At 45.1% G+C, this 14525-nt stretch overlaps 1 protein-coding gene across 1 annotated transcript; it reads left to right on the top strand.

Annotated features, from left to right (window-relative positions):
* Window positions 1-2387: 2387 nt before the first annotated feature.
* BMP2 (bone morphogenetic protein 2) lies at window positions 2388-14201 on the top strand. The gene is made up of 3 exons (XM_047771695.1): window positions 2388-2991; window positions 4173-4522; window positions 12213-14201. The coding sequence occupies exons 2-3, from the start codon at window positions 4180-4182 to the stop codon at window positions 13055-13057; spliced, it is 1188 nt and encodes a 395-aa protein (XP_047627651.1). The 5' UTR covers window positions 2388-2991; window positions 4173-4179; the 3' UTR covers window positions 13058-14201.
* Window positions 14202-14525: the final 324 nt, after the last annotated feature.

The following is a 14525-nucleotide window of genomic DNA, read 5'->3' as shown; positions in this document are numbered from 1 at the left end:
CTCTGATTTTTGATTATTGAAGATTATTTCATAAAATGACAATCTGACAGCTGTCAACTTTCTCTTCTTTAAAACCTGCATACTGATTTAGGTTTCATATAAGTTTTGTTTTGTTTTGTTTTTTAAATCTCACTGATGACAGAAACAATTGTCAACTCCTCAGTTAAGCTTGATAGGAAAGGAAATAGTTTCAGAAGCACAATAAACACTTTTTGACTTAAAGTGTCTGTGCACAAAGTATGTTCTCATGCCAACTTGTTTGGTATCCAATGATGCACAATGATAATCAGCCTCCATCGAGCTTCATTTTCAGGGAAAAGAAAGTACCAGGTTCCTGAATATTTCGTCCCTCCTTCTGCCCCCCATTTATTTTCCTAGTAGGCAGTCTTCCTCAGCAATACCTTATTTGACCTTTATACTTTCAGAAACAGCAAGTGCCTAATTCCCCTCTGTGGGTTGCTAATCCGATTTACATGAGCGGAACCTAGAATTACTTTAGCTTTCCAACTGAAAAAAAAAAATAATACACATGGGTAATAGATTGTTATGAATTCCCACTGCAGACTTTCCTCTTTCTGCTTTGCGGGCTGAAGGTTCCATGCAGGTGAATTCGATTTCACTGCTCTCACCTTTTCAAAAAATTTTCTGCTTTTGGCTTCTGGGATCATTTGGGTAAATGGGTTGAGCTGCGCATGGCGGATCCTGGAATCCTGGCAAGGACAGAGAGCCTTGGCCTTGAAACTTGTGGTGCAGCAAATTTGGGGACTATCTCAGCTGAGGAAGACAAGTCACTTTACCGCATGTCACAAACTTGCTTCAGGAGCCTGGTGGAAGTGGGTTGGGCATAAGGTTCTAGGGTCTCCAACCAAAAGATTCTGGTCTGTGAAGCTCATATTGTGCATTATTTTACCTTCCTCGAGTTGCGAATTGCCTGCCTCTGAGTTGGGCAAGATAAATATCGCAAGGCATCAAGTGACTGCCACCTCAATAAATAAATAAATAAATACATACATACATACATAAATAAACAAACCCCCTCTCATCCTCTCTTCACACACACACACACACACACACACACACACACACACAGAGCTCACGTTGCGCATGACCTGATAGCAAAAGGATACACCTTTCACATATATTTATAGAAATGTGTGCTTTCGTTAGCACCTATGTACATATATGGATGTATTTATAGACATACACGTATATACTTGTGTATTGCATATATATTTATTAGAATAAAATAGTGCAGATTTATATAAAAATTTATATATGTAAATACATATACCTCTTTAAGTTAAAGTTTAAATAACACCCAATACTCAATCTCTAGTTTTCTTTTAATTCCCCTCCCACCCCGGGGAAATGCAGAAGGGTGTACCCTGAGCCTTGTCACTCTGTTGAGTTTTCTTTGTTTGTTTGTTTGATCGTCTATTACTAAACATCTTCAAACTGAAAGGTGAATAACGGGCCGGGTGGGGAAATAATAGTAGACCTGGTATTTGTCCGGGATTTCACCCCCAATGTCCCAGCCAGAGGCGGGAGCTCCGAAGGATCTCCTCTTGGAGGGCAGGGGCTGGATGATCTAGCGCCCCCTCGGCGGCCACAGGTCCCCGCCCTCGGCCCCACCCCGCCGCGGCTGCCCCAGCGCGCGGTCCACACCCCTGAGAGCCGCTCCCGCCCGCTCGGGGATCCCCGGCGAGCCGCGCCACCGAGGGGGAGGTGTTCAGCCTGGGCCGGGAGGGAGACGGCAGGCGGCGTCCCCTTTAAAAGCCGCGAGCGCTGCGCCACGGCGCCGCCGCCGCCGCCGTCGCCGCCGGAGTCCTAGCCCCGCCGCGCCGCGCTGCGCCCGGCTCGCGCTGCGCCCGCCGCTCCGCTTCCCACACCCCGCCGGGGATTGGCAGTCGCCGCCGGACATCAGTCACCGCAGGCTCCGCCGCCCACCCGAACGACCTCGGGGCGAGCGCCTCGTGGATTACTGGGAGCTCCGAGGCAACAGCGCCCGTATACCCCGCGCGGGTTGGAGCGCCCGGCCGTGCGCGCCGCTGCGCCGTGGCCTCGGCTGCCCGGGCCGCGCCGGAGCGGAAGACCCGCGCGCAGAGCGCAGGGGAGCCAGGAGCCCACCCCGAGCGCCGCGATGCAGATCACCACCCGCCGGAGTTCGGGGGCCTGGAAGGCTCCGGCCGAGGTGTGATCGGACCCCAGACTGGCCACAAAGGGCACAGCTGCTTGGCCCGAGGGCGAGGAGAGCGAGGGGATAGCGCGGCCACCCGCCTCGGCGGCCCGAGACTCAGCTCTACTCGCCGGAGAATGCGCCCGAGGACGACGGGGCGCCGGAGCGGTGGTTTCAACTGGCTAGCGCTAATGGGGGTGCGCTGGAGGAAGGCAGAGTGATGCGGGGGGGCAACTCGCCCGGCACCGAGATCGCCGTTGCGCCCTTCCCTGGACCCGGCGTCGCCCAGGATGGCTGGCCCGAGCCAGGGGCCGCGGCGGAGCTAGCACTGAGCGACCGACCCTCGCCCCCCGAGTCCCGGAGCCGGCCCCGCGCAGGGCCACGCGTCCCGCGGGCGCTGGTTCCTAAGGACAAGGACAGCACCAGCTTTTCCTTTCTCCCTTCCCTGCCCTGCTCCGCACTCCTCCCCCTGCTCGCTGTTGTTGTGTGTCAGCACTTGGCTGGAGACTTCTTGAACTTGCAGGGAGAATAACTTGCGCTCCTCACTTCGCGCCGGTGTCTCTGCCCCAGCGGACCCAGCCTCGCTGCCTGCGAACTCCGCCGCCCCTCCACTTCTCCGCTGGGCTTGACCCAAGACGCCGTTCCCTGCGTGCGGAGAGGAACTGCCCGGCCGGCACCCGGGAGGAGAAGGAGGAGGCGAAGGAAGGGAACCCGGTCCCTGTGCCAGGTCCTTCAGTCAGAGCTTTTTCCATGTGGAGGCTCTTTCAATGGACGTGTCCCCGCGTGCTTCTTAGACGGTCTGCGGTCTCCTAAAGGTAGACAACGTGGGCCAAGCCCAGGGTTGGGGGTGGGCGCGAGGCCCAGGCGGCCGCTGCGGCTGAGCCCCTCCCCGGGGCCAGGCCCCGCCAGCCGTAAACAGAACAGGTCCACGTGCAGCCGAGCCCCTGCGGCGATGCCCCCATCCTACCGCCCCTGGCGACCCTCGGCTTTTCGGGCCCGGTTTGCACTCTTCCGCCCCGTCCCCTCCCCTTCTTTGGTGTTTTATTAGGGCTGTTAACACTCAGATGATTAAAAAAAAAAAAAAAAAAAAAGCCAAAGAAATCCCTTGGAGAGGGTAGCTGTTCACCCGTTAGCTGCCAACCTGTGTGCCCTGCCGTGGCAATCCCTTCTAAGTTCTGAAAGTTTCTCCAGGAGACCTCTCTGTAGTCAGAGCTGCATCCCATTTAAGAAAATAGCAGAAGTTGTGATTCAACCTGTTTGTTTCCAGGAATGCTGGGTGGGTGGGGGGGTGGAGGGCAGTTCTTTAGTGCCACCTCGAACTGACACGTGAATTAATAGATACTAGCCATCTACATACCAGGAAGATGCCAGTGTATCATTGCTGCACAAGGGGCGTTTAGGGATGGAGTGGCCTGCCCTGACACTTCTGAGGTTAGAGGCGTGGGCCACAGGTTGCAAGTGACTTCGGAAGTTGTGCCCTTGAGTTTACTGGCTCTGGAAGTTATAGACTCGTGTGTGTGTGTGTGTGTGTGTGTGTGTGTGTATCAGGAAGTTCTATACAGCGCCTCTAAGGAAGTCACATGCACCATTCCTGCGTGTTTATATGCAAGTGAGCGCCGTGTGTTTGGGTTAGTTTAGGGGACGGAGGGGTGTGAGACCAAGAGGTGGTTTCCCCAGATTCCCTGCACTGGCTGTCACCGCGAGTATCACAGGAAAAAAAAAAGGTGACAGTCACTGACTCCAGGCGAGTGGGGGGAGGGGAAGCAAATCTTGTCAGACCGATTGAGAATGGGATGGGAGGGGAAAGCCATCTGGCTCAGGAACTAGAGGGTCTTCTATTCTCCCAAACGTTCGAGCTTCAGCTCCTCTGAGTGTTGTAGGCCGGGTGGGCACCCTGGAGGAGGAGGCAAGTGGACCGAACAGGAGCCCGGGCGGCGGGGGCGGAAGGGGGAGGGCTGGGCGGGAGCTCCGTGACTCACGTCGGCCCTGTCCGCAGGTCGACCATGGTGGCCGGGACCCGCTGTCTTCTAGCGTTGCTGCTTCCCCAGGTCCTCCTGGGCGGCGCGGCCGGCCTCATTCCCGAGCTGGGCCGGAGGAAGTTCGCGGCGTCTACTGGCCTCTCCTCTTCCCAGCCCTCGGACGACGTCCTCAGCGAGTTTGAGTTGCGGCTGCTCAGCATGTTCGGCCTGAAGCAGAGACCCACCCCAAGCAGGGACGCCGTGGTGCCCCCCTACATGCTGGACCTGTACCGCCGACATTCGGGTCAGCCAGGCGCGCCTGCCCCGGACCACCGGCTGGAGAGGGCAGCCAGCTTGGCCAACACCGTGCGCAGCTTCCACCACGAAGGTGAGGCGTGGAGCCGGGTGGAGGGGGCGGAGACGGAGGCGGGGAGTCATCCCGCAAAGCGCCCCACCGTGGGCAGACTGCAGGCTTTCCTGCAAGGGCAGCTTGGCCAGGGCGCTGCAGTTCTTTCCATTCTTGCCTCCGGAAGAACTTTTCTGAACTTGGCTTTCCCGCACTGCCTGTGTGGCGGGGGAGCCAGGGATTCCCCTTTGGTAAAACTGCACCCTTTTCCTGGCTTGCAGCCAGGAGAGCGACTCCTCCTCCAGGAACTGGAGAGAAATCAAGTGATGGGGAAGATGAGGGCAAAAGGCTTGCCCCTAGTCAACTAAACGTGCAAGAATTCCACGGGGGAAGAATGAAGGAGAGGGACAGATTGTGATCTCTGTCTGTTTGGAAGCTTTTGCTCTATGAATCTGCTTCTCTTACCCAAGCTGGAGTTTCAGGCATGACAGAGCCAAGGGCAGAATTTTCAGAGATAGTACTGAAAAAGCAAAGCCCAGGGCTTCAGATTTTTTCTAATATACAGTAGATCTGGGCCCGGTTCGGAAAATTTCAAATCCCTATCTAAGCCTCGTGGGAGATCAATTCCATAATCAATCTTGTTTCTACAATGACATTCTTGTCTTGTTCTCTAATCTGAGATGAACTCTGGAGTAGAGACAAGGCTAGCCTTCAGATAAAAGCTTTGCAGCAGCTGCCTGTTTTCCTTCGTGTGCATTGAAATGTAGATTTTTTAAATTTTGTGATACTGGATCTGGTTTTTCTTAAGGTAGGATATTTCTGCTTACTTCCTTAGAAAGACATGTCAGTGGATTTGAAATGTCTTAGAGCAGCTATTGAGATCTGTTGTACCCAAGTTCTTAGGGGGTGTTAGTTTAAAAGATGTTTCATTTTTATTCTTTTTTTATACTTTTAAATGCTCCTTTGGCATAAAACATTCTAAACAGAGCCTGAGTTCGTTCAAGTTCTAGAGAAGGGTCCAAAATTGTGTATCACAAAGCAACCACTGGTAGCATATTGGGAAACTGGGAGTATAGTTTCCTTTCTCCATGCCTTGCCTTGCTGAGGTGGTCAATTTCAAATGGAAATCTACACTCTGATATAAACCATTCTGAAATGTCACAGCCAGGAGTTTTCTCCCAGTGTGAAGGATGGTTTACACTTGTGAGAACAGCAGTTGATAATGGGAAGGAGTCCCAAAAGCAGGTGCCATAACAAAAGGTACGTCCTCAAGGCAGCTGTACATAATGATATCACCAAAGTGATAATCAATTCATTTTCCAGTCCCTTTCTATGAGGTGCTCTCTGCTGGCAGCAGATCTAAGTCAGATTTCAAAGGAAATAAGATCTCATTTGACTCCTTCATGATTCACCCACTGAAAGCAGAAGTTGTCTGTTGTCCTGTAGAAATGTTTTGGTTCATGTACGGTCCGTCATCAAAACCTAGGGATGATGACAGGTTCAGCTCATCATTCCTAGCTGCTGCTGATTAAAATTATTTTGATTCTTAATAGTAAGAACAGCTATTCCAGCCACATGGAAACCATTCTTAACTTTATTTTAAAGGCCAAGAAATTACTGTGTGTCTCTTAGAACTTAAATGTTTAAGCCATCTGACATCTAAAACATTCAGTTGCATGAGGATTCCATCAGTTAAGTCTGCATATTTCTCCTTCCTCTAGAAGTGGCCTGATCAAAACTAAACAGGCCAGAATTTATTTGAGTGTGTTAACTTAAATAGCACGCTTGAGTTTATAAGTCAGAATTGATACCTTTAAAAGTGTCAGTATCATGTCCCAAAGAGTACAGATGTTACCAACTTGCTTAAAATCAACTTGCAGTGACTTCACACTTAACACAATTAGATGATAGAGAAAAGCTATGTAATGTTTGCCCCAAACTTCAACAAATCCCTTTTCTTTTCTTGTTTTCTACAAATTGCCCCCTTTTGAGGACTGTTGCATTTTTGTGTAATCCGGGATTTGATTTTTTATATACATCCTTGTTTATAAAATACTGTGCACGACGCTAAAATCTTTTAATAAACCATCTGATTAAGGCTGCAGGTTTAAGAGCAGAATTTGGTTCATGGAAGCTTCATGGGTGGGTGTTTATTTGGTAAAGGACTAAAGGACCTGATAACAAGAATTACCCGTTGGTCTTACTTGTGGTTGGGATCTGGGTGATTGGTGAAAGATAGGACAAGAGATATCATGACTGTGTGAAGATAATGGGTCCACACTGTAGGTGATCTGACACAGCAATTGTCAGTTGTCATTTTGCCTATTAAACTTTGTCTAGTCCTTTTTACAGTGGCTTTTATTTGGGAAAGCCCAGGGACTGCAAAAAATGTTCTTTTTTCAAAGTTGTTAAAAAGTGCTTTGGCCGCATAGGCCTTTTGAAATTGCCACTGAGGATAGAAAAATCACTTCTCCAGCTGGAAAGAGTGTTTTCTGCTTTGCTTATAGTTAAAAAAACACATTGAAATTGGTTGATTTCATTGGCCCTGCAAAACATCTTGATATTTTCCCATCAGACTGGAATATAGAAGAACTACATGCTTGCTCTCCAGATTGTGAAGGACACAGTTCCTTTTGCCCAAAGTAACTGAATTATTTGCCTCTATGACTAAAGCTTTGAAATAGAGATTAACCCTGTTCCCACAGATGTCATTTTCATGAAAATATCCATTTAAAAGGACACTGTAGGAGTTCCCCCAAACCAATGCTCACCTGGGGTGCTTCGCTAGTGTCCCCAGGTGTGGCAGTGTGATTATGAAAGGCCCCAGTAAGAAGAACAGGTGTTCCACTTGGAAATGTTCATAGAGATTGAGGCTTTGGAGCCCAGGGGTTTTTCTTACACTAATGTTTTCTGTTTTTGCCTTTTTAGTGGATCTTTTTTGTTCCCTCTTGATCCCTCCTCACTGAGATTTTTTGTCTTTTTTAAGACTTCTCCTCTATATATTTTACTAAGTAGGCAGCAATAAGAGGGCACTGGATCATTCCAGAGGTGTTGGAGCTAAGGGTGAGCAGAGGCCAAACCAGGGCTAGTGACCATGACCATACTGTTTCTTTTAGCTACTATCTCCTTGGTTGTCTTTATTTTTTTAACTGATTGATTTTAACCTTTTGTATTTTATCTTTTTTTTTTTTTTTTTTTTTTGCTTTGGTACATTAGTTGTCTAACCATTATTTTATGTTTTGGAGAATATCACTTATTATTCTCTACTGCTCTCATTTTATTTCAGGGCAGGGATTTACAACCTTACCAATTTGCTCGAACATGTCCAGGTTTTAATTGTTGTTTTCTTAATGGACATTTGTTGTTGTTGTTGTTGTTCAAAGAGTGTTGCAAAGTTCTCAAAATGTAATGACAACTCACTTTTTGTTACAACTTGTCATACCGTAGGACAAAAAGGCAGCCACAAAATATCAGTAGTTCCAAACAAGTTCTATCTATCCCAGTGGGCCCTACCACTATGCTTTTCTGCTTACTTAGTTCTGTCTGCTCTCTCTACCATTCTTGAGTAGTATATTTCTGTCCATTTAGATGGAACAGAATTTGCCCTCTGGTTATCATTGTAGTATTAAACACAAATCAGCTTCTAAGGGTTTTGACTTTTGCTTGAGTTTTAGACTCCTCCCCTGTGTTAGATGGTGCCGTCTAGTGGCCAAAAACTTGGGACCTGCAGTAGACTCAGGTTTGTAGCTATGCTCTTCATTTACTAGCTCTGTGACTTTAAGAAAGTCACGTAACCTCTCTGAGCTCCAACTATTTCATTTACAAAAAGGAACTAATAACAGTTCCTCTTTAATTTAGTCATCATAAGATAGTTCCTATGAAGTTCTACTGCTAGACTTGGCACAAACAAACATTGAGCTCACTTGCTGTCATTAACGTGATGACTTCTTTCTTTTTTTTTTTGACTTCCATGGCATATGGAAGTTCTCAGGCTAGGGTTCAAATCAGAGCTGTAGCTGCCAGCCTACACCACAGCTCACAGCAATGCTGGATCCTTATCCACTGAGCAAGGCCAGGGATCAAACCCACATCCTCATGAACACTAGTTGGGTTTGTTACTGCTGAGCGATGGCAGGAACTCTGATAACTTCTTTCTTTATGTCCTACTCTCCCCTGGCCTATGGAAGAGGCCAGAGTGGACCTAGGCAAGCTGAGGGAATTCCATCTCAACTTTTGGATTATTTTGATGTAGACAAATAATTGACGTGTAAATGATTAAGTTGGAACTTCCTTTTTGGAGGAGAGGTTGAAAGTTACAGTTGCCTTGGGTTCCTTTATTTTTCTACAATTTTGCATCCATAGCTCCATCCATTTGGATAAGAACGTAAAGGTTCAAGGACCCAAGTCGCAGGTAGACTAGAGGCCTTAAATCCCTTGGCAGGTGCAGCTTATTCAACAAGGGTTATTTACCAAGAATTAATAACTGTATATGCCTTCAGAAAAACATACATTACCTACTTAGGTAAATGCTCTATATTTTCAGTATCTCCAGGCTGGTTGTGATGGTTTGCAGCTTTTTTTCCTTTACGCCATTTCAAAAGGTTCTGATTTTTTTTCCACCCTCAAGGAAAAAAAAAAAAAAATTCATGCTTTCTTGTAGATCAAAGGAAAAAGTAGTAGGTGCCCTAACCTTGGCCAGTTGTTTTCCTGAGATTGGGGGGTTCCTGTGACCTTCTGACTTATCTCTGTGACCTGAGCCTGCAGTTAGGGGTATTTTCTTAGAGGCCTTTGTATAAGGAGGAATAGCATTTCTTCAGGGGTTAGGGTAACTGAGGTGAAGCTGCAAAGTTGGAGAAAGATCTTCACGTTACTTATTTATATTTAATAGTGTAATTTTTTTTCCTTTGCTAAATGCTTATCCTTTCTGCTGCTCACCTTCAAGCAGATTCATGAGATAGCATGTTTTTTCTTTTTTGACCATGCCTGTGACATAAAAGTCCCCGGACCAGGGATCAAACCTGCCTACACCGTAGCAGCAACCTGAGCCACTGCAGTGACAATGCTGGATCCTTAACCCACTATGCCATAAGAGAACTCCAAAATTGTTTTTTATAGGTCAAATCTGGTTGAATGGAGGCTGTCCTATATAATTCAGTCTTATAGTAGTCTTTCGGAGGGTTATTGTTCTATTGAATGCCTCTTTGATACACATCCGACCTCTTTACTTAATTGTCTCTCATGCTTACCTTGGAGGTTATTTCTTTATCCCCCTCCTCTTGGCTGTGTGTGTGTATGTTTAGAATTTCTTTCTTTCTTATTTATGGATTTGAACTTGGGAGTTTTGTTGCCGTTATGGTTTCTTTGGGCACCTATGTTAATACAGCTGCTTACCAAAGGCCCTGGATAATGTGCCTTTCCTTCCTCTATTTAAAAGAAAAGCCAGTATTCTTAGGTGTGCTGGTTTCAGCAAAGTCAGGAGCCCAGGTCTAGGCCTGGCTTTGTGTCCTCGTGTCCGGAGGATGCTGCTGACTTTTACATCACTCCTCTTTCCTCTGAGAGCCAAGGGCTACTCTGATGAAAGAATATTTTCAGCAGAAACAACCGAGGGCTCCTGAATTGCCAAGGGAAGTGGAAAGACGGGGGTAAACACCATCCTTGATATTTTCTGGAGACACGACCAGAGCCCTGCTTCCACTGGTGGGAGGATTATTTTTAAAATAGCGCCTGGCCGGAAGTAGCATTAGCCGGCAGTGGTTTTAGGGTGTGCATGGCTCCTGAAAGGTACTCCTACGTGTGTGGGTTAGCAGGCCCAAGAGGCCCATGGAAGATACTTCGGACCTCTTGGTCTCCCTGACCAAGTAGATGAGCTTTAAATCCTTCTGTTCTGAGTCTGACTGCCCACCTATGGCCTCACCTCTTCCTTTTTGGCCAATGCTAATGGTTTTTCTATTTATTCTTCTATTATTTTTAAAAAGGCACTTGAAAAGATGTCCCTGGTAATTGGTAATTTATATGTGAATGTGAAAAACATCCTTACAACCTTTATGCTCAAAGGCTGGTTCACTAGTCCCCAGCATTGTCTTACCTGGGAGCTGCTTGGAATGCTGATTCCCAGGCCACACCCCAGACTCACCCACTGAATCAGAATCTGCATTTGAAGATTCAAGGTGTCCTGGGTGTTTTGCATAGCAGTTGCAGTTTGAGAAGCATCACATTAAAGCATTCCTCCATAATTTGATGTAAGCCGCCCTTGTCGACCTCGTGCATCCACTTAGCTGCAGTGATGACTCTTGTTTTGATGATGTTTACACAGGTAGAACCTTTGAGTGAGTGACTGAAATGATTCTCCTTTGCCAAGGCATCTGAATTCTGTGAGGGAAGTGTAGCTGTTTGGTGTAGGAGAAGTAAATTCAGAAAATTAATGAAAGTAGGGCTTCCTCTTACGGTGATGACATGCACCATGGCCAAACAGATTTTGTTAGCACTCAGGTTGGATCCTGAATGAAGCAGGTAAAAATTGTTGACAGTGGAATGACAAGATGTAGTAAAGCTAGAAGAAGGTCAACCCACACATCTCAGTCTAGTGCCATTTACTACTAATTTAATGATAACACATACCTTTGATGATGTGCAGGCTGCAGCATTCAAGGCACTGTGTTATAGTTTATTGTTTGCTTGGGAAGCAATTTACTTCTTAAAATTGAAATTCTGGAATTTTAAATCAGAAAGAACTTTTATGTATACCCCACTTAAATGACTATTTTGAAATAATGATAATAGATTTTAAATTATTATTCTCTAATAGATTTTCCCTTACACCAGAAATATCATAATGGTATTTCCGTTGATTTTTATAAATTATTTTTGGTTTTCCCTCTCTCTCCCAAAGCCTATTTTAGGGTAGGTATGTTTTTTAACATGGTTTATTTTTTAAAAAAGATAAAGGAATTACAACAGAAGAGTCATTTTTTTTTCTTCCAAAAACATTGGAAGTAAATTTTTGATTTTTGAGGTCATAAGGAGGTGAGAGAACAGACAAACCTGGGGAATTATTTCTCTTGAAATGTCTAGCCTTAATTATTACAATGCCCTAGTACCTAGTACCACCCTTATGTTTCCAAAGAAATAGATCCCTGTAAATGCCTTTGTCTCTGGACTTTTGAGTAAAATAGTAGGGTGTGCTTTGCAAAATGTCATCGTGGATGTTGAGTTTCAGAGTCTTTAATTAGGAAACTGAAATCTGTATATCGAGATTTGTAAATCATCTAAATTGCAGAGTAATGTTTTAGAATACCGCTTAAGGGATTGACATTAAAGCCTTTTTCTTTTTAAGAAATGCAATAATTTCCTCAAATCCTCACTCATTAGACCTCTACTAACTACAGTGCTGACTTTTTCTTTTTGCCCTAAAGTCTGTGAATTCCAAAGAAATGCTTCACCATTCCCCCCATTATTATAGCCACCTGGAAGCAGTATTCATGTGTTGGATTAAAAATGTAACAATGAATTAGGAACTTTTGTTTCACAATACATATGTTGACATAAATGTGTAGAAAAGGGAGAATCCTTTTTTTTTATCAAAAGGGGAAAATTTAAATTTTCTGGTTGCAAACTTTGACGTGGGAGAAATCAAACCCTGAAGTGAGGTTTATAAATCCTTCTATCCAATCAGATTGTCACCACTCGTCCTAACAATTTTTCCTTTTTTTTCCACTTTTTTGTATCAAATTAGAATCTTTGGAAGAACTGCCAGAAATGAGTGGAAAAACAACCCGGCGCTTCTTCTTTAATTTAACTTCTGTCCCCACCGAGGAGTTTATCACCTCAGCAGAACTTCAGGTCTTTCGGGAACAGACACAGGAGATTTTGGATGACAATAGCAGTTTCCATCACCGAATTAATATTTATGAAATCATCAAACCTGCAACAGCCAACTCCAAGTTCCCCGTGACCAGACTTTTGGACACCAGGTTGGTGACTCCGAATGCCAGCAGGTGGGAGAGCTTCGATGTCACCCCCGCTGTGATGCGGTGGACTGCACAGGGGGTCGCCAACCACGGGTTCGTGGTGGAAGTGGCCCACCCGGAGGACAGCCCGGAGGTCTCCAAGAGGCATGTGCGGATTAGCAGGTCTTTGCACCAAGATGAGCACAGCTGGTCACAAATAAGACCCTTGCTAGTCACTTTTGGCCACGATGGGAAAGGACACCCTCTGCACAAAAGGGAAAAGCGTCAAGCAAAACACAAACAGCGCAAGCGCCTGAAATCCAGCTGTAAGAGACACCCTTTGTACGTGGACTTCAGTGATGTGGGCTGGAATGACTGGATCGTAGCCCCCCCGGGGTATCATGCCTTTTACTGCCACGGGGAGTGCCCTTTCCCCCTGGCTGATCACCTGAACTCCACGAATCACGCCATCGTCCAGACGTTGGTCAACTCTGTTAACTCTAAGATCCCAAAGGCGTGCTGTGTCCCAACAGAACTCAGTGCCATCTCCATGCTGTACCTTGACGAGAACGAAAAGGTGGTATTAAAGAACTACCAGGACATGGTTGTGGAGGGTTGTGGGTGTCGTTAGCACAGCAAAATAAAAATAAATATATATATATATTTTAGAAAAAAACAAAAAAAAATCAAGTTGACACTTTAATATTTCCCAATGAAGACTTTATTTATGGAATGGAATGGAGAAAAAAAACACAGCTATTTTGAAAATATATTTATATCTACGAAAAGAAGTTGGGAAAACAAATATTTTAATCAGAGAATTATTCCTTAAAGATTTTAAAATGTATTTCGTTGTACATTTTATATGGGTTCAACCCCAGCACATGAAGTATAATGGTCAGATTTATTTTGTATTTATTTACTATTATAACCACTTTTTAGGAGAAATAGCTAATTTGTATTTATATGTAATCGAAAGAAGTATTGGGTTTGTACATAATTTTCCAAAAATTGTAGTTGTTTTTCGTTGTGTGTATTTAAGATGAAAAGTCTACATGGAAGGTTACTCTGGCAAAGTGCTTAGCACATTTGCTTTTTTTTTTTTTTTTTTTGCAGTGCTACTGTTAAGGTCACAAGTTCAAGTCCAGAAAAAAAAAGTGGATAATCCACTCTGCTGACTTTCAAGATTATTATATTATTCAATTCTCAGGAATGTTGCAGAGTGGTTATCCAGTCCATGAGAACCTATGTCCTTATTAGGTGGAATATTTGGATAAGAACCAGACATCGCTGATCTAATATACAAATCCTTCCCCCACCCCCCAATTTGCAGAAAATAAAAAGCAGGACCAATTGAAATAATTAGAAAAATGATGAATCTTCAGGAAAGGGAATGATGGTTTGTTGTTCTTCTTTCCTAAACTAGTGACCCCTTCAAAGGGGCTGGTCTGGCCAAAGTGTTAAATAAAACATAAGATTTCTTCATTATTCAGATTGTGGTCATGTATATTTAAAATTGATATCTAGTTGCCCTCATGAAGAGTTGGAAATTGATTTGTGTTTTAACTTTTACCTCACCTGGCAGCCTAAAGCTCAGAAGGACTCCATTTTCTAACTTTGCCCCCAACACAGCAAAAGCATGCCCATCGTGTTTTCTCTCCACCCCGATCTCTGTTCCATCAGCTTGCTTTTCTTTCCAAGGTTATATATTTGAACACTTTTCTCCAAATGTTAAACCTATTTCGGATAATAAATATCAAAGCTCTGGCATTTCATTCTATAGAGTCCATCCTGTAAGAGAAAATGGAACATTTGTACAGCATTCACAAAGATCACCTTGTGTCTGCAATTTTGTTTCTGAGGCTACTCATTGTGGAAGGAGGTAGGGAAAAGGCAAGGAATGGCTGGAGATTTGCAAGCAAGTCATTGGATAATTCCTAGGAATTGTCAGTGATTTAGTATTTCACACAAACCTCTTTGAGGCAGAAAGATTTAAAAGAGAACCAAAGCTACAAAACAAGCAAAACCTGGGGAACCCAAGATAAAGTTGCAGAGATGATATCCCATGCAACAGAGGCAACGGAGCCAAAAAATTAGAA

The sequence above is a fragment of the Phacochoerus africanus genome, chromosome 3, assembly GCF_016906955.1.
Source record: "Phacochoerus africanus isolate WHEZ1 chromosome 3, ROS_Pafr_v1, whole genome shotgun sequence".
Taxonomy (NCBI): domain Eukaryota; kingdom Metazoa; phylum Chordata; class Mammalia; order Artiodactyla; family Suidae; genus Phacochoerus; species Phacochoerus africanus.
Note: the sequence above shows the minus strand (reverse complement) of the source record. Positions and strands in the feature narration are given on the sequence as shown.

Coding starts and splice junctions, on each gene's coding strand:
- BMP2 (XM_047771695.1), top strand. CDS start 4,180: ATGGTGGCCGGGACCCGCTGTCTTCTAGCGTTGCTGCTTCCCCAGGTC. Junction 4,523..12,212: donor GCGCAGCTTCCACCACGAAG/GTGAGGCGTGGA, acceptor GTATCAAATTAG/AATCTTTGGAAGAACTGCCA.